We start from the raw sequence: 18805 nt of genomic DNA, 5'->3' as shown, positions 1-18805 counted from the left end.
TTTGGTTTACGAGCATACTTCTGGAACGAAATATGCTCGTAAACCAAGGTTCTACTGTACTTTGACCCTCTCTGTGTTGTTTTGTTCCAAATACAGTACCTTTATGCAGGAATAAAGCTAGATTCTATCACTATAGGAGTTTTCAACATTTTTTATCAGGGTACAGGCTGGGAACTACACTAGTGGCAGTCTCACTGAAAGATCACACATCAATACGAGATCTGTAATAAATAAACTTATACTATTAAATGAATTGATCTCCTCTAAAGACATAGGCTTATCCTTCTTTACTGAAACCTGGCTCAAAGAGGCAAACAGACCAGAATTAGCCCGTCTCTGTCCCTTAGTGCTCTACGCTCACCGAGGCCTGGCAAAAGAGAAGTCTGTATTGCACTGATCTACAAGAGCTTCTTTCATATATCCATAACAGATGTAGCTATTCTACCTGGTTTAAAATATATGATATGTACCCTACAAGATGAAACTAACAATTACCCCAGCACTGTTGGCATCTTACTAATATATCACCCACCAGGAGTGTGGTCTCAACCCCACCATAAGCTACAGGAAATTATCTCAAGTATCAGTCTAATTTGTCAGAATTCTCATCCTAGGCGGCATAAATCCCAAGACAACTCTATAGTCCTTGACTTCAAAACATTCCTATTGAACAGTCACCTAGAATTGATTCCTTCTGGCCTGATGGATGATACAGGTCATACCATAGACTTCATAGCAACTAGCTCAACTCACCTAGTTACGGACCCAGACTGGTCTGCAGTCTCCCGGTTGGATCACTCACCCTTATCCTTTACTCTCTTCCTCTACATGGGCAGCACTACCTACAAACCAGTCAAGCAGAAAATATTAAGCAGAGGCAAAATAGTCCTCAATAAATTTTGGTCCAAAATAACTGAGCAACTGAACTGTGATAACACAGAACAGCTAAACAACAATTCTCCATACATTAGACTCTATTTGCACCCTTGTGATCCCACAATGTAAGGAACTCTAAACAATCCCCATGGTACAACAATAACCTAAAGGTTGAAAAGCATACTTGCCGCTGTCTAAAAAGACAATGGCTAAAAATCCGCTCCTACAATCACAAACAAACATGGAAATCAGCTATAAAATCCTATACACACTAAGTGGCTGAAGCCAAGAAAATTTACTATGCCTCAGAAATAGACAACAAAACCTTTGATATAAAAAACAATTTCACGTAATGCACACAACTACCGTCCCCACAAAAACAGATCTAGCAAACATTTCCAACCCAATGCCCAAAAACTAGCAAACTACTTCCTAGACAAGAATAAGAGTGTACAAAAAGAAATAAATAATATATCAAAAACCACAAATCAAAAGATCCAATCTGACCTCATTACTATTACTACTGATCAAATCTGGAATAACTTTGAACCACTTACCCAAGATGAGGTGCTCGCCCACCAGAAGCTGAATACTGGATAAATCCCTCCCCCTCCCCCCGCCCGCAACTATATTCCCACATCTCAAATGAACTTATTCCCTGGCTGGTCTCAGTACTAAACAACCTCTTAAAGGCAGACCAACTACCTGTACAAATGGGTCACATTGCACTCACTCCTATTCCAAAAAATCAAGGAGCTGACCTAACCACATTAACCAATTTCAGACCCATAGCTGGAATACCTCTGCTCACTAAGCTACTCAAAACACTGATTTGTACAGAACTCACAACATAGACAAATTCTCTTGTCTACATCCTTCTCAGTATGGCTTCAGAGCTCAATGCAGCACTGAATTACTATTACTAACTCTAACCACCAAAATCAAACAGATGTTGAGCACTGGCCAACAATCAATTCTTCTCCAATTTGACATATCAGCTGCCTTTGACTCTGTCGATCACAAACTCCTACTAACTAAGCTCAATGAACTAGGTCTGACCGGAACAATCTTCAACTGGTTCAAGAGTTCATGACAAACAGAAAATAGTATATATGGGAAAATGGCATCTTCTCTCAAAGCTGGAAAGTGTTCTGTGGAGTGCCCCAGGGGTCCCCATCATCACCAGTACTCTTTAACCTACTTATGAGCTCCCTAGTTAACCTCTCCTTCACCAACGGTGAATGTCTGCTATCCTACGCAGATGACATCTTTGTCGTAATTCCACTCAATACAAATGTTAAGGAAGCTTCCTTAAAAGTCTCTAAAAGTATTGACACTCTATTCTTGGGCATTATCCAACAAACTAAAATTAAACACCACCAAAACCAAATTACTGTAATTCCACAATGCCACACAGACTGCCCCCATGAGCCCTATCATTACCCTCAGGTGCAACGCTAAACATAGAAAAAATTTCCAAAGTACTTGGAATCTTGCTAGACTCCACACTATCCTACAAACCCCAAATCTCCAACCTTTGGAACAGAAACTTTCTACAATTTAAAGCAACTAAGACTGATCAAACCTTACTTCTACAACAATCACTTTGCTGTATTGGTCCAAATGCTAATTCTAACACAACTAGACTATCGCAATTCACTCTATGCTGGCATAACCTCTTCTCAAACGCACAAAATCCAAATGATTCAGAACATTGCAATCAGATTGGTCTTCAGCTTTAAAATATGATGCTGTCTCTGCTTATTATCGCATACTACACTGGCTACCCGCAAATGCTAGATTGCAAACTATCCTGCATCATTTACTACACCCTTAACACCAACTTGGCAGAACAAATAACACACCTGCTCTCCAATTTCTGCACACTTTTTAATCCATTTGTGAATCTGTAAATGACAGCTCCTTGTAATTGTATATACTTCCATGTAACTATTACTTCCCTTCACCTGTATTGACCCCTTAATGACTATTCTGACTCAAACCAATATTCGATATCCACCTGCAACTATGCAACTTTTACATATTGATGTGATATAACTATAATTCCCCATACCTTATACTATACTCTTACCTTGTACATTGCCTCAAACTTGTACTGGATAAGTGCAATACAGAAATTCAGATTAGATTAGATTTATTTCCACAGATTTCAATAATACCACTCTCTTAAATCTTGCCCACAAAACTTGCTGTTGGGTGGTTCAGGGATCCTTTTACCAATGTGCACTAATGGATTTATTGCATACTGATTGCTAAGAAGTCCATGGAATAAAATAGTTTTTTTTAGCATTTAGTGCACCTTAGTAAAAGGAGCCCTTAGTTTGCAAATAGGTATGATATGGTATGAAGATATGGAGGGTCATTTTCAATATGTCATCCAAATTTGAGTTTGGATGTTTTGTGGAACACGCACAAAACTCCAATAGCAAACATGATCATCTTTGAACCATAAAAACATCTAGTTGAGGTGAGGAGTGGCCTAGTGGTAGAGCTGCTGTCTCTGTACCCAGAGGTTGTGGAATCAAATCCCAGAGCTGCTTCCTGTGACCCTAGGCTAGTCACCCAATCCTCCTTTGCCCCAAGTACAAAATAAGTACATGTATATATGTAAACTGCTTTGAGTGTGGTTGTGTAACTACAAAAAGGCAATATACAAGTCCCAATCGCCCCCCCCCCCCCCATCTTTTTGTTTTGGAAATGACTATTTCTTAGTTGTGCTTGTCCTCAGTGCAGCTATCTTTTTGAACCATTTTTGAAGAAAAATAAAACCCACATCCAAAAGAAAAACACAAAAAAACAAGTCATTGTGATTTAGGAGAGGTCAGCATTTTTAGTAGACTGGCCACACAGACATCCCAGCAGAGAAGTGGAGCACCCCATGGGGCACCACAGTGAACTTCATATAAAAAGGCCCAGGTACACATCTCACCATAAACCCCCCCCACCCTATAATGTATGGTGAGCCCTCCAAATCCTTCCAAAATCTACTAGACCCAACTGTATATCACTCCAATAGCACTTTTGTCTACAGATATCACCGGCACCCCAGCTGCCCTCTCCTGCCTTCAATCAGCTCCTAAACCGCATTTGCGGTTTTTCAAAATTTGCGGGTGTTTCTGGAACGGAACCCCCGTGAATTTCAGGGGAGTACTGTAAGCCAAATATGTCCTCTTCTCTGGTGTCTAAATAATTCAATTTTAGACTCGTTTGTCCATAGAATGCTATTCCAGAAGTCCTGGTGTTTGTCTACGTTCTCTCTGGCAAACTTCAGTCTAGCCTTGATGTTTCTCTTAGAGAGCAAAGGTTTCCTCCTTGCACACCTCCCAGGCAAATTAAATTTATGCAGTCGCTTTCTGATTGTAGAGACATGCACTTTCACATCAACAGTAGCAAGAGCCTGTTGTAGGTCCCATGATAACATTTTAGGGTTTATGGAGACTTCTTTTAGCATCTTGCAGTCTGCTCTGGAGGTCAACTTGTTTGAACGGCCAGACCTGGGCATGTTGGCAGTTGTTTGAAAAGTCCTCTACTTGTACACTATTTTGTGGAATGACTAATGTCAAATTCATGGCTGGCTGCACACGCCTGGCCCTTCCCTTCCCAAAGTTGTGGTGGGGGATAATTAAATGGAGCTGGCAGGTGGCAGGGGCGGCAGCAGACTGGGGGGGAGGAGGAACTGGCTTTGCTTGGGGGCAGGCAGGCTTCAGCACAGGTGGGCTTTGGGGGAGGTAGGAAGGGGTGGGACAAAGGCTGGAAGGCAGTGAGGGGGAGAGGGCTCAAACTGGGACAAAGAAGGAAAGGAAGGGGCATTAATTGGGAAAACAGTAAATGCAGCCATTTTACACAAGGGAAGGAGGAAGGGAGGGAGGAAGGGGGCACTAACTTGTGAGGGAGGAAGGGAACACTAACTTGGAACATAGGAAGGAGGGAGGGAATAGAAAGGGATAATTGTTGGGCCTGAGTGTGTGAATGAGAGGTAAAGAGATGGTGCACATGGAGAAAGGAAGAAGAAAATTGCGCAGAGAGGAGAGAGAGAGGTAGAGATGCATGGGGAAGAGAAAGATGAGAGGGAGAAATGTTGGATATGGTGGTGGAGAGGGAACAGAGGGATAGATTGAAGTGGATGCAAGGGGGAGGAATGTTGGGCATAGTGATGGAGGGAGATATGTGGCATGGTGTTGGAGAGGGGTGATAGAAGGAGAAATGGGCATGAGGCTGGTGGGAATTAGTGAAAAATGCTGCACTTGATCTGGGGGATGAGAGAGGAAGAAAAGTTGGTCTCCTGGAGGGACAGAGAGAGATGTTGGTTGAGGAATGGAATGAGGTCTGGAGGAGAGGATGCGTGTAGGAGGCAGAAAGAAAGAAATATTGGATGCACACTCAGAAGGAAGTGCAACCAGAAACTCATGAAATCACCAGACAACAAAGGTAGGAAAAAGGATTTTATTTTCAATTTAGTAATCAAAATGTGTCAGTTTTGAGAATTTATATCTGCTGTTTATAATTTGTCTATTTTTCTATAGGTGACATTGCATATTTTAAAGCCATCTGCCTTGACAATTTTGAAAAAACCCGAATATAAATGATAATTAACATTTTCTCTGCTTACAGTGTACTTTGTGTTTTTTTATTTTGTGGTTAACATTACGTATTAATAAGATATTGTGTGTATATGAAAAATGGATGGAAGAAATGGCATTACAATTAGTATTATTATTATACGGGTAGAGTCAGGGGCGGAGTTTGGGCCGGTCTGGGGTAGAGTTTGGGTGGGGTACTCGTTTGGTATGTGTTAGGAACTTGGAGGCGAGGAGGATGGCAGTTTGAGTGCAGAGCTCCTCTCCCTGGACAATCTGCCTGCTTTTAAATATCAGCAGCAGTGGGAGATCAATTGCTTTTACACCTAAGCAGCAACGGGACCAACCCACCAAAAACCCACAATCCCGGTCCTGCAAAAATATGAGCTCCACCCTCCCTGCAGTTCGCTAGGAAAATCAACTGCTTTTACACCTAAGCAGCAGCAGGACCAGCCACCACTACCAAGAGCCCTTTGCCCCGATCCAGCCAGGCATGTGAGCTCCTCCCTCTGCAGTCCATTGGAGAGATCAATCTACCTGCTTTTAAATATCAGCAACAGTGGGAAATCAACTGCTTTTACACCTCAGCAGCAGCGGAACTATCCGCAACTACCAAGAGCACACAGACCCGATCCAGCCAAGAGTGTGAGCTCCACCTCCCCCTGCAGTCCACTAGGAAGATCAACTGTTTTTTACACCTAAGCAGCAACAGGACCAGCCACCACTACCGAGAGCCCTTTGCCCTGATCCAGCCAAACAAGTAAGCTCTTCCCCCAGCATTCCGTTGGAAAAATCAATATGCTTGCTTTTAAATATTATCAGAAGTAGGAGATCAACTGCTTTTACACCTAAGCAGCCTATAATAGGAGCCCTTGCCCCGATCCAACCAGGCATGTGAGCTCCTCCCCCTATATCCCGTTTAAGAGATCAATCTACCTGCTTTAAATATCAGCAGCAGTAGAAAAACAACTGCTTTTACATACAAGCAGCAGCGAGACCTACCGCAACCACCAAGAGCCCACAGACCCGATCCTGCCAGGAGTGTGAACTCCTCCCCCTGCAGTCCATTGGAGAGATCAATCTGCCTGCTTTTAAATATCAGCAGCAGTGGAGATCAACTGCTTTTACACTTAAGCAGCAACGAGACCAGCCACAACCACCGAGAGCACACAGACCCGATCCTACCAAGAGTGTGAACTCTTCCCCCCATGCAATCCGCTAAGAAGATCGACTGTCGGCTCCGGGCGGCTTTCCCGCAGAGGAGAGAATCCTGCATTCACCGTGGGCCTCATCTGGGGCAGCCTCCTTGGAGCGGCTGGGGCACGGGCAGTGTGTCTGGGAGGGAATGCATGGATGGGAGAACATCGCAGGGGAGGAGACATAGGCATCCTGGGACTGTCTGCCAAGTCTCTTCCCTGAAGAAGCCCTTTCTGGAAACGTCAATTTAGATCAATGCTGTCTTGTTAAAATGTTTAGTTTATTTTTATTTTTCCTCTAACTCTACTTTTCACTTCTCTATTACCCTCCAGGTACTTTAGTTAGATTGTGAGCCTTCGGGACAGTAAGGGAATTTTTCAAGTACTTTTCTTATTTCTAATCTTAATGTATATTTTCTGTAAACCGCTTAGAACCTAACGGATGTAGCGGTATATAAGAAATAAATTACATTACATTAGGCTTAGGAGGTACTTGGCTTGAAAAGGTTGAGCAACACTGATGTAAAGGGCCACAACGTTAGGGTTACCAGACGTCTGGATTTCCGCGGACATGTCCTCCTTTTGAGGGTCTGTGAATCTGGACTGCTTTTCAAATCCCAGCACTTTGTCCAGGTTTTGAAAAGAAATTGCATCGGGAGGGGGCATCCGCGCTTGCACGGATCCAATGCGATGATGTCACGTGCATGCGTGTGACATCATCAAATCACATCTGTGCATGTGTGGATGCCTTCCTGCCCGACAGACAGCGGGGGCTGGGACGGGGATGGGATGAGTGGAATGGGGCAGGCCTGGGGGTGGGTCTAGAAGTCCGGATTTTACTGAGGTAAAATCTGGTAACCCTAAACATGAGAAAGCTCTGAGGGTCATGAAAAGATCTCAAGCTTATACATTTATCAACATATTAGTTAAATAAATCATTGAAAATTCTGTTTTCATCATGCATCTTCTATGTTTTAGCAAAACTTGGGCAAGGTTTCCACAATTCTCTGTGTTTAATGGTTTTTCTAGCTTTGTCATACCACTGCCATCTAAATATGAATCCTTACTTTTGATCTGTATGTACAAGTGACACAGACACAGACAAAGTAGGTCCTATACCCAGGCCCAAGGAGGGGGAGTGCAGCCGGTATATCACTCCAGGGCCTAAGAAGATCAAAGGGGCCCAATGAAGCCCAAGAAACATCATGAAAACCAAAACGTGTCGTTAGCTCGAGAAGGAGACATCCTTACAAACTAAGTCAAAGAAAGACACGAGAACTTTCACATACAAGATCGCGAAGCGTTGAGTGAGCATGAAGCAATAGAAGGCCGTGACAATGATAAAATACTTTTGAGTGACATAAGGTAAAATTTTTTCAAAGATCCACTTTGTCACAAGCACAACTAGTAGATTTGACAAGTCTCAGTATTGAGTCTGATCTAGCAAAACAGATTAATTTTGATTATGTAATTCAGAGTTAGGCTAGGAAAAAGGCCAGGAAAGCACCTTTGTTTGGCAGACAATAAATGCTATTATAAACGTCTTTTACTATTATAAATATATTACTTTATTATTGCATTTATACCTATACATACTTATCTAAATGTATCAATGTAATCTATGATTGTTAGAACTCAATAATAATATACACACATACTTGTGTGTAGAATTTTGTATAAGGTCCCACACACCTTTGTACTGGGGCCTGGATTTTCTCTCGGCGGACATGCCTATACCTGCTTTACACCAACCGTAGTCCACACCCAGCTTACAGCAATCCTTTTCTCACGACACATATGCATAAATATGTATGAGCTAGAGCCAACCTGAGAGTGAAAGCACATATTGGTGCCTATTTTCTATGCTTAAATTTAAGCCTTTTAAGCGAAGAAAAAAAAAAAGTTAAAAGCTTAATGGCATAGACCAGTGGTCTCTTTGCAGGGCCACAGTTTGGATTTGTAGGTACTCGGAAAGCCGCAGAAAAAAATAGTTAATGTCTTATTAAAGAAATGACAATTTTGCATGAGGTAAAACTCTTTATAGTTTATAAATCTTTCCTTTTGGCTAAGTCTTAATAATAATAATGTCATTTATAGCTAAAGAGACATATGATCAAAAAACTGTTTTTTTTTACTTTTGTGATTATGATAAACATACTGAGGGCCTCAAAATAGTACCTTGTGGGCCACATGTGGCCCCCTGGCCATGAGATTGAGACCACTAGCATAGACCATCAGTGCCGATGTGTGCTTCACTTCATGGTTTGCCTGCATGCAAGAGCTGTGCTTACCGTAAAACTCTTCTGTGCAGGCACCAGGCAAGTTCCTCCCCCTTAATTCCCAATACTCAATGCTAACAGCATGCATATAATTTGCAAGCTATTCATGTTGGGCACTGGGAAGTTTTTTCCTGCTCTGTTTTCATGGTATTTTCTGGGTGCTGTTCCCTACAGCGCTGCAGTTCTGAGAATCTCCCTGTCAGTGAATTATTTCCTTCCATAAGTCTGTGATAAGGGCAGGTGGTTGGAGATTCAGAAACACAGGGGAAAAAAAGAGCCAATGGAAAAGAAATGTTCTCTCTCTCTCACCTTATTAATGTCCCACAAGACCAATGTACTCTGATGTTTAGCAAATTCAAATGCTGTGGCTCTGCCAATGCCATGGCCAGCCCCGGTGATCAGAATGATCTCTGCACCGATAGACTTTCGCTTTGCAGGGATAAAAAGCTTTACAAGAGCCTCCAGGTAGGAGTAAATGACAGTGATCAGAAGAACTGAAATTTCCAGAAAGAGATTCATCCTTTTTTGCTATCAGCTAGGACTCGCAAGGATCGTGAACACAAGCACCATAAATGAGGTGACCAAACGTCCCTGCTGCTTCTTGCTTTCTTCCCGAAGTCAATTTTGACATCGGAGAGGAAGTTCCGGCCCAGCCAATCGCTGCCTGATTGGCCCGAACTTCCTCTCCTTGACGGGAAGAAGACAAGAAGCAGTGGCGGCGGTCCAGGGTTTGAAATGGGCGCGGCAGGGAGGCAGACTGGCAGACAGCGACGGTACACGGGCAGGCGGGCGGGCGAATCATGCACTGGAGGTAGGCAGGCAGGCTGGCTTCGGGGGAGGGACAAAGGCAATGGAAGACATGGGAAGGAGGCACTGGGGGCACTATGGACACAGTACAGAGACACTGGAGGCACTAAGAACACAGGACAGAGGCACTGGGGGGCACTATGGACATGGGAAGGAGGCACTGGGGGCATTAAGGTCACAGGACAGGCACTGGAAAGGAGGCATTGGGGGCACTATGGAAATGGGAAGGAGGCACTGGGGGTACTAAGGACATGGGAAGGAGAAGGAGGCTTTGGGGGCACTAAGGACACAGGACAGGCACTGGGGGCACTATGGACAAGGGAAGGAGGCAGTGGGGGCACTAGGAACACAGGACAGAGACACTGGGAACACTATGGACATGGGAAGGAGGCACTGGGGCACTATGGACACAGTACAGAGACACTGGAGGCACTAAGAACACAGGACAGAGGCACTGGGGGGCACTATGGACATGGGAAGGAGGCACTGGGGGCACTAAGGACATAGGAAGGAGGCACTGGGGGCACTAAGGACATAGGAAGGAAGGAGGGAGGGAATAGAAAGGGACAATTATTGGGCCTGAGTGCAGAAAGAAAGAAATGAAAGAAAAGATACACAGTCAGAAGCAAACACAACCAGAGACTCATGAAATCACCAGACAGCAAAGGTAGGAAAAATGATTTTATTTTCAATTTAGTGATCAAAACGTGTCAGTTTTGAGAATTTATATCTGCTGTCTATATTTTGCACTATATTTGTCTATTTTTCTATAGTTCCTGAGGTGACATTGCATATTTTAAAGTAATTTGCCTTGGTTGGCATCTTTGAAAACCCCCAAATATAAATGATAATTAACATTTTCTCTGCATATAGTGTGCTTTGTGGTTTTTTTAATTTTACGGTTACCATTATGAATTAATATGAAGATATTATGTGTACATGAAAAATGAATGGAAGAAATTGGGGGGCGGGGCTAGATTGGGGTGGGGTGGGGCTGGGGCGGGACTGACAATTAATAGATGTCCCCTTTTGATGAAAAAAATAAATGGTCAACTTAACCATAAACGAGGCATTTCTTCCACTCTCCTCTTTTATTGGAGTCGTATGCATTGTAAAAACAGCTCAGATAAATTAACTCATTCAGTATTACAGCCCTGCAGTAGCAGGGTTTGGAAACAGGTAAAACTGGAATCTCTGGCTCTTGTCTATTTCATTGGCAAATGTCAGTGCAGCACCCAGGACCGGATTAAAGGATAGGCCCAATAGGCATGGGCCTAGGGCCTGAAATGGTCAGGGAGGTGCGCCGGTGCGGTGCTTTAGGGCCGTTTGGGCATCTCCCTCGCCCTCGCTGGAATCGCCCCAGATCCTCCCCGCTGACCTTCCCACTGCGAGATGACCAACAAACCTCCCTCCAGCACTTGTCGGCAGCCACAGCACTCTAAACAGGCTGCTTCGCGTCACAGTGAAGCGGCAGCGGGAATCACCAGCAGAAGGCCGCAAACTGTGAAGCAGCCTGTTTAGAGTGCTGCGGCTGCTGTTAAGTGCCGGAGGGAGGTTTGTTGGTCTTCTCGCGGTGGGAGGGTCAGCGGGGTTCACATGAGAGGGTGAGCTACATGTTTTCTTTTCAGAGGGGCCCCGGCTGCGCACGATGGGTTCCCAAACAGCTTACTAATCTGCACTAGCAACAGCATGAGGAGCCTGCGACCCAGTTCCTGAGAAGGTATGAAGAAGATCTGAGTAATCTGGAAAGAACTGTCACTGGCATCAAGATATGAGTGCATCACTGAGACCCGGAGAGCAAAAGACAAACCATCATAGAAACATAATAGCAGATAAAGGCCAAATGTTCCATCCACAGTAACCATTATCTCTTTCTCTTTCCGAGAGATCCCATGTGCCTATCCCAGGCCCTTTTGAATTCAGACACACTCTCTGTCTCCACCACCTCTTCTGGGAGACTGTTGCATGCATCTACCACCCTTTGTGTAAAAACGTATTTCCTTAGATTACTCTGGAGCCTATCACCTCTTAACTTCATCCTATGCCCTCTCATTGCAGTTTTTCCTTTCAAATGAAAGAGACTCGACTCATGCACATTTACATTACATAGGTATTTAAACGTCTCTATCATATCTCCCCTCTCCCGCTTTTCCTCCAAAGTATACAGATTGAGTTCTTTGAGTCTGTATCCATACACCTTATGATGAAGACCACATACCATTTTAGTAGCCTTCCTCTGGACCGACTCAATCCTTTTTATATCTTTTTGAAGGTGCAGCCTCCAGAATTGTACATAATAGTCTAAATGAGGTCTCACCAAAATCTTATACAGAGGCATCAGTACCTCCTTTTTCCTACTGGCCATACCTCTCCTTATGCACCTATCATCTTTCTGGCTTTCGCCGTCACCTTTTCAACCTGTTTGGCTACCTTAAGATCATCACATACAAACACACCCAAATCCAGCTCTTCTGTTGTGCACATAAGTTCTTCACCCCCTAAACTGTACCGTTCCCTCAGGTTTTTACAGTCCAAATGCATGACCTTTCATTTCTTAGCATTAAATTTTAACTGCCAAATTTCAGACCATTCTTCAAGCTTTGCCGGGTCTTTCTTCAGGTTATTCACACCATCCGGACTGTCTACTCTATTGCAGATTTTGGTATCATCCACAAAGAGGCAAATCTTACCCGACAACTCTTCAGCAATATCGTTTATAAAAATGTTAAAAAGAACAGGCCCAAGAACAGAACCTTGAGTACTCACTCATCTGGCTTCGGGAGCAGCTGAAAAACTTCTCTGCAGGAATACAGAAGCTAGTTGAACAATACAACAAATGTGTCGTCTTGCATGGGGACTCTGTGGGAAAGTGATATATTCAGTTGCTCACAGTTACTTCTATTAAAGCCATTAAATGGATTCTGCCTTTATTTTTTGATTTATCCTCATAGAATAAATAAATACACTGTCCAAGGTCAGCTGCTTTTGAAATGCAGAGATTTCTTAATGACAGTGTTTGCAATACAGGACCTCTGAGCATCGGGACTGCTTTTGCTCAACAGCCTAAACTATGTACCTCTGCCTCTCCTCAGTTCAGCTGCCTTCTCTACCAATTCTGAGCACAATGCCTGGCTCCCTCCCACTCATCTCACCACAGCTTCTTTCAGAGCATCTCTGCCTCTCCTCTTCAATGCTCAAACACCGCAGGATCCTTATTCAGCGTTTGATATCATCACCAAACAGTGACAGGCTTCAAGGCAGTGTAACATAAGAACATAAGACTTGCCTCTGTCGGGTCAGACCGGAGATCCATCGTGCCCGGCAGTCCGCTCACGCGTCTGCCCCTCAGGTCCAGGACCTGATAGTGCTCCTACCCTAAAACTTACATACGCTTTTCGCTTTTGTCCTGTAGAGTAACCTTCTATCTATACCCTGCAATCCCCTTCGCTTCCAGGAAGTCATCCAGTCCCTTTTTGAAACCCAGTAAATATTTAATAACTAGAGAGCAAGAAATAAGCAAAGACATACCTCACAAGACTAGGACACATTTGGAAGGCAGATAAGGAGCACAACATCCAAAATACCCTTAGACGTTGAAACATGTAATTGGATACAAAAGGACCCCGAGGCCATGATTCTGCAAAGTGTGCTTAAAGTTAGGTGCAGTTTGGACGTCCAAGAGAGGTGTCCTTTATAGAATCGTGCCCAGCGACACTCAACACTGTTTAGACGTCTAATTTTTGAGACGTCCTTTAGAGCAGTGGTTCCCAACCCTGTCCTGGAGGACCACCAGGCCTATTGGGTTTTTAGGCTAGCCCTAATGAATATGCATGAGAGAGATTTGCATATAATGGAAGTGACAGGCATGCAAATCTGCTCCATGCATATTTATTAGTGATATCTTGAAAACCCGATTGGCCTGGTGGTCCTTCAGGACAGGGTTGGGAACTATTGCTTTAGAGAATTGGGTTTTAGGCAAACTCCAATGCACTTTTCCCTAACCAGTTGCTATTTGATGCAGGTTTAGCTCACCCATCCCTTCACTGTTTCCCATTTCTCACTCTCCTCTACAGGTGAGACTTCTTATCCTTGATAGGCTTAACTCATCTTCAATTTGTGACTCCCTATTGATTACAGGCATGGATCATTTCCCAGCTCTCCTCTCCCTGGCTTCAGGTACATCCCTGTTTTCTGGGATTACTTCTCTATCTCCTTTTGCACTGCAGCACTTCCCCTGGTTCAACACAGATTCCAGGCCAATGACCACCCTCTGCCTGTAGAGTCTACATGAGATTCTTTGCCACATGGTCACCCTAAGCTCTGGACGCCCAGCAAAGATCACAGTTTGAAACCACAGCGATCACATGATGGGTTAAAGCAAGACATTGTGCCTTGCATGGAGGCTATATATACTTTTTGAGGTCCTGAAGTCTCTTTTTTTCTATCTTAAGTCCAGAGTAAGTGAAATAATTTATTTTTAGAGAATTTCTCGAAGTTTGCACTATTACCAGTCATTCTTTAGTTACAAGCTTAATGTCTAACAAGGGAGAGGGGACACCCCATCTCGTTCTCCTACTTGGATGAAATAGTGATGACAATTTGTTATTAATTTGAACACTGGCTTTTGGAATGGAATAAAGAATTTTTATCATGTTGATAAGCACACTGAGAAAAACCATACCAATGAAGTGTGTTAAATAAAAAAGGCCATTCAACACGATCAAATACTTTTTTTGCATCCAATCCTATTGCAAGATATTTGATTATTTCTATTTGTTACATTTTGCAAAATGTCAAACAAGAGCCTTTTATTATCACTAGATAATCTTCCATTCATAAAGCCATTTTGGTCAATGGAAATGAAATAAGGTAGTATATTTTTGCAAATGTATGGAAAGCAGTTTGGCATATATTTTCACATCAATATTAATCATAGATAAAGATCTATAGTTTTGTACTTGTGTTGGATCTTTTCCACCTTTGGGCAATACAATTACTGTAGCCTCTGTAAAGGTTCCACCTATAGACTGGGATTCAATAAAGTAATTATACAATAAGGTTAATATAGGAAGCAATAAAGATTTAAAAGCCAAATAAAATTCAACAGTTGGGCCATCGGGCCCAGGTATTTTGCTTTTAGCCATATCCTTTAAGATTTCATAAATATCTTGTTCTTGTTTAGTGAAGACATTATTTTCTTGAGTGGAAATGCTTGGGTAAGGAAAGTCTTTTAAAAAGGATGGTCAATTTTTGGTGTCTTCAGATTCTGTGAACTCAAATGGACAGGGCCATTTTCAATCAAACGAGCATTAGATCTGCTACTCTGGTCATGAAACACACAGGAAAAATGGTGTGGCATTCATACTCAACAATAAGCTTTCAAAGATGGTACTAAAGAACAATGTTATCAGTGATAGAGCCATGTCAATCCATCTACAGGAAAAGCCGATCAATGTCACCTTGATTCAAATATATGCTCCAATAACAGACGCAGAAGATGAGGATGTAGAGCAATTTTAAAATGAAATAGATCAAATGCCAAAACAAGATCTACAGATCATTATGAGGGACAACAATGCAAAAGTAGGAAGTAAACCTGAAAATGCAGTGGTTGGAAAGCATGGCATAGGAGAAAGAAATGAAGCTGGTCATAACTTAGTGCAGTTTTGCTAAACCAACTAACTGTCAATTGTGAATATGCATTTCCAACACCACAAACATCGCCAGTACACATGGACCTCTCCAAATGACACGTATCAAAATCAAATTGACTACATCTGTATAGGACATAGATGGAAATCTGCATTTTGACTGCAAGGACTAAACCAGTAGCTGATTGTGGAAGTGATCATGAGCTTTTGACATGCAAACAAAGTAAAGTTTCACAAGAAGAAGATCATTAGAGACCTCCCAAAATATGACATTGAAAATATAGTATTCTATCAGACTATTGGATAAAACTAGACAACAGATTTGCCTGTCTTGATACAGTAGAATGATTGCATTAATTCCACACGCCAGCAAAATGTTGCTGAAAATAATACAATGAAGGCTACAATCATACATTGAGCAAAGAATACTAAAAGCCCTTGTACTTTTGCTTCCTCAACTACAGAAAGCTTTTCGCTGTGTGGATCACGATAGACTTTGGAGAACTCTAGCACAAATGGGAACACCCAAACACATAACTCAGCTGATGAGTCTCTACAAAAATCAAGAAGCTGCAGTGAGAACAGAATATGGCAACAGTAATAGGTTGGGAGTTCTGATCGACAAGTCGATGAAGCCATCCACGCAATGAGCAGCTGCGGCGAAAAGGGCAAATAGAATGCTAGGAATGATAAAGAAGGGGATCATGAACAGATCGGAGAAGGTTATCATGCCGCTGTACCGGGCCATGGTGCGCCCTCACCTGGAGTACTGCGTCCAGCACTGGTCGCCATACATAATGAAGGATACGGTACTACTCGAAAGGGTCCAGAGAAGAGTGACTAAAATGGTTAAGGGGCTGGAGGAGTTTCTGTACAGTGAGAGATTGGAGAAACGGGCCTCTTCTCCCTTGAAAAGAGGAGACTGAGAGGGGACATGATCGAAACATTCAAAATACTGAAGGGAATAGACTTAGCAGATAAAGACAGATTGTTCACCCTCTCCAAGGTAGGGAGAACGAGAGGGCACTCTCTAAAGTTGAAAGGGGATAGATTTCGTACAAACATAAGGAAGTTCTTCTTCACCCAGAGAGTGGTGGAAAAATGGAATGCTCTTCCGGAGTCTGTTATAGGGGAAAACACCCTCCAAGGATTCAAGACAAAGTTGGACAAGTTCCTGCTAAACTGGAACGTATTCAGGTGAGGCTGGACTCATTTAGAGCACTGGTCTTTGACCTGGGGGCCGCCACATGAGCGGACTGCTGGGCACGATGGATCACTGGTCTGACCCAGCAGCAGCAATTCAAAGGTTTCCAATAAAACGTGGCATCAGGCAAGGAAGTATCTTGTCACCTTACCTTTTCAACCTTTACGGTGAAGCCATCTTCAGAAAAGCAAATTTGGAAAAAGAGAGTGTTGGTTTCAAAGTTGGTAGCCAAAACATAAACAACCTGCGCTATACAGAGGATACAACGCTCATCAGCAGAAGCAAAGAAGAAATGCTGTGTCTACTGAGAAAAGTTGAAAGTTATAACATGAGATTAGAACTGAACATAAACAAGACAAAGGACATGACCACAGAAATTGATGAAGATTTGAGCTTGAAGGTAAAAGAATAGCATTTGTAAAGGATTTTAATCTCCTGGGCTCTTTTGTAAAGATGCAACTAGTAGGGAGGAAATATTCTGCAGAATAGTACAGTACTTGGTCACTCTTCAATGAAGGCTCTCAACAAAGTAGTCAAAGGCAAGAAAATAGCACTCCATATGAAGATCAGACTTGTCCACGCACTCATCTTCTCAGTGGTTAATTATGCATGCGAAAGCTGGACACCATGGAAACAAGACAGAAAGAAGATTGACTCATTTGAGCTTTGGTGTTGGAGAAGGATTTTATATGTACATTGGACTGCCAGAAGAACTAACAAATCGATTCTGGAAGAGATCAAACCGGCTATGTCATTAGAAGCCCAAATGATGAAGTTGGTCATTCTGTCAGAAGAGAAAGATCATTGGAGAAGGACATCATGTTTGAAAAGATCGAAGGAAGGTGAAGAGGGCGACCTACAATCAGATGGCTGGACACGTTGAAAACAACCATGGGGATGACACTGGAGGACCTTACCAGACTAGCACAAAACCAAGTTGCTAGGACTTGAGCTCAAGTCATTTACATCTAAGAAGAAGACAGACTCTGAGGTATATGAATTGCTATAGAGTTTAAAAGTAGATTAGAATGTCATCATCTTTGGTAAGAAATTGTTATGAGAATCCCTAACAGATATGTGCATTTTCTCAGATTGGGCTTTGAGATAGTTGGCCAACAACATTAGAACATAAGAATAGCCTTACAGGGTCAGACCAATGGTCCATCAAGCCCAGTAGCCCGTTCTCAAGGTGGCCAATCCAGGTCCCTAGTACCTGACCAAAACCCAAGGAGTAGCAACATTCCATGCTACTGATCCAGGGCAAGCAGTGGCTTCCCCCATGTCTTTCTCAATAGTCTATTCCACTCAGGATTTTGTAGACTTCAATCATATCTCCTCTCAGCCATCTCTTTTCCAAGCTGAAGAGCCCTAACCGTTTTAGTCATTCTTCATACGAGAGGAATTCCATCCCTTTTATCATCTTGGTCGTTCTTTGAACCTTTTCTAGCGCCATTATATCTTTTTTGCGTTAAGGAGACCAGAATTAAACGCAATTTATCTTGTTCAGTATAATATGTAGCGGAATGCAGGAACAGAGATTTTCCTGCTTTTTTACTCTGCATACTGTTGTACCTAAATTTACATCTATGTAAATGGTCTAAAAGTTTAATGTTACCAGTATCTGATTGATTTTTTTTTTTCAAGTGAGTCAATATCGTTCTCAAAATCTATCAATTCTGTGGAGTTCAGTTTTTAAATTTTGGTTGTGTAGGATATGATTACCCCTCTTATGAATGCTTTAAGTGCACCCCATACTGATATCCAACCAGAATCTGAGATTTTATTGCTCAAACATGAAATAAATATAAATCCAGTGCCCTCTGAGTTTCAGCACTAGCACTGAAGCAATAGCAAGCCAGTCGCTGGTCACAGCACCGGGTGTCAGGAAGAATCTCCCCAGGACAGAGCATACTTCCACCTGAATGCACTACGGACGTCTCCCGAGAGAATGGGGACCTCAGCAAACACCTGGCAGAAAGGAGACTCACACAAATCTTCAATACAGCAATGAACATTTATTGCTCAGCTTAAAAGCTTCATATGCGGTTGGGTTGGATTGGGATGGGGGGGATTGGTGGGGTTTTACCTCTGCTGTCTGGGGGGAGGGGGTATTGTAGAGTTGTCTGTTAGGGCTATTGTTGTTTCGTTTATTCTTTATGCTATGGTATTGTTTGTGCCTATTGGATTTATTGTT

The 18805-nt window shown here is 42.8% G+C and overlaps 1 protein-coding gene across 1 annotated transcript in view; it reads right to left on the bottom strand.

Annotated features, from left to right (window-relative positions):
- LOC117358974 (17-beta-hydroxysteroid dehydrogenase 13-like) overlaps window positions 1-9603 on the bottom strand; it is a 32050-nt gene extending 22447 nt beyond the window's left edge. Inside the window, exon 1 of the mRNA XM_033941026.1 lies at window positions 9259-9603. Within this exon, the coding sequence (XP_033796917.1) occupies window positions 9259-9468 (210 nt within the window). The 5' untranslated portion in view covers window positions 9469-9603. The remainder of the gene's footprint in view (window positions 1-9258) is intronic.
- Window positions 9604-18805: the final 9202 nt, after the last annotated feature.

The sequence above is a fragment of the Geotrypetes seraphini genome, chromosome 1 (genome assembly GCF_902459505.1).
Source record: "Geotrypetes seraphini chromosome 1, aGeoSer1.1, whole genome shotgun sequence".
Lineage (NCBI taxonomy): Eukaryota > Metazoa > Chordata > Amphibia > Gymnophiona > Dermophiidae > Geotrypetes > Geotrypetes seraphini.
Note: the sequence above shows the minus strand (reverse complement) of the source record. Positions and strands in the feature narration are given on the sequence as shown.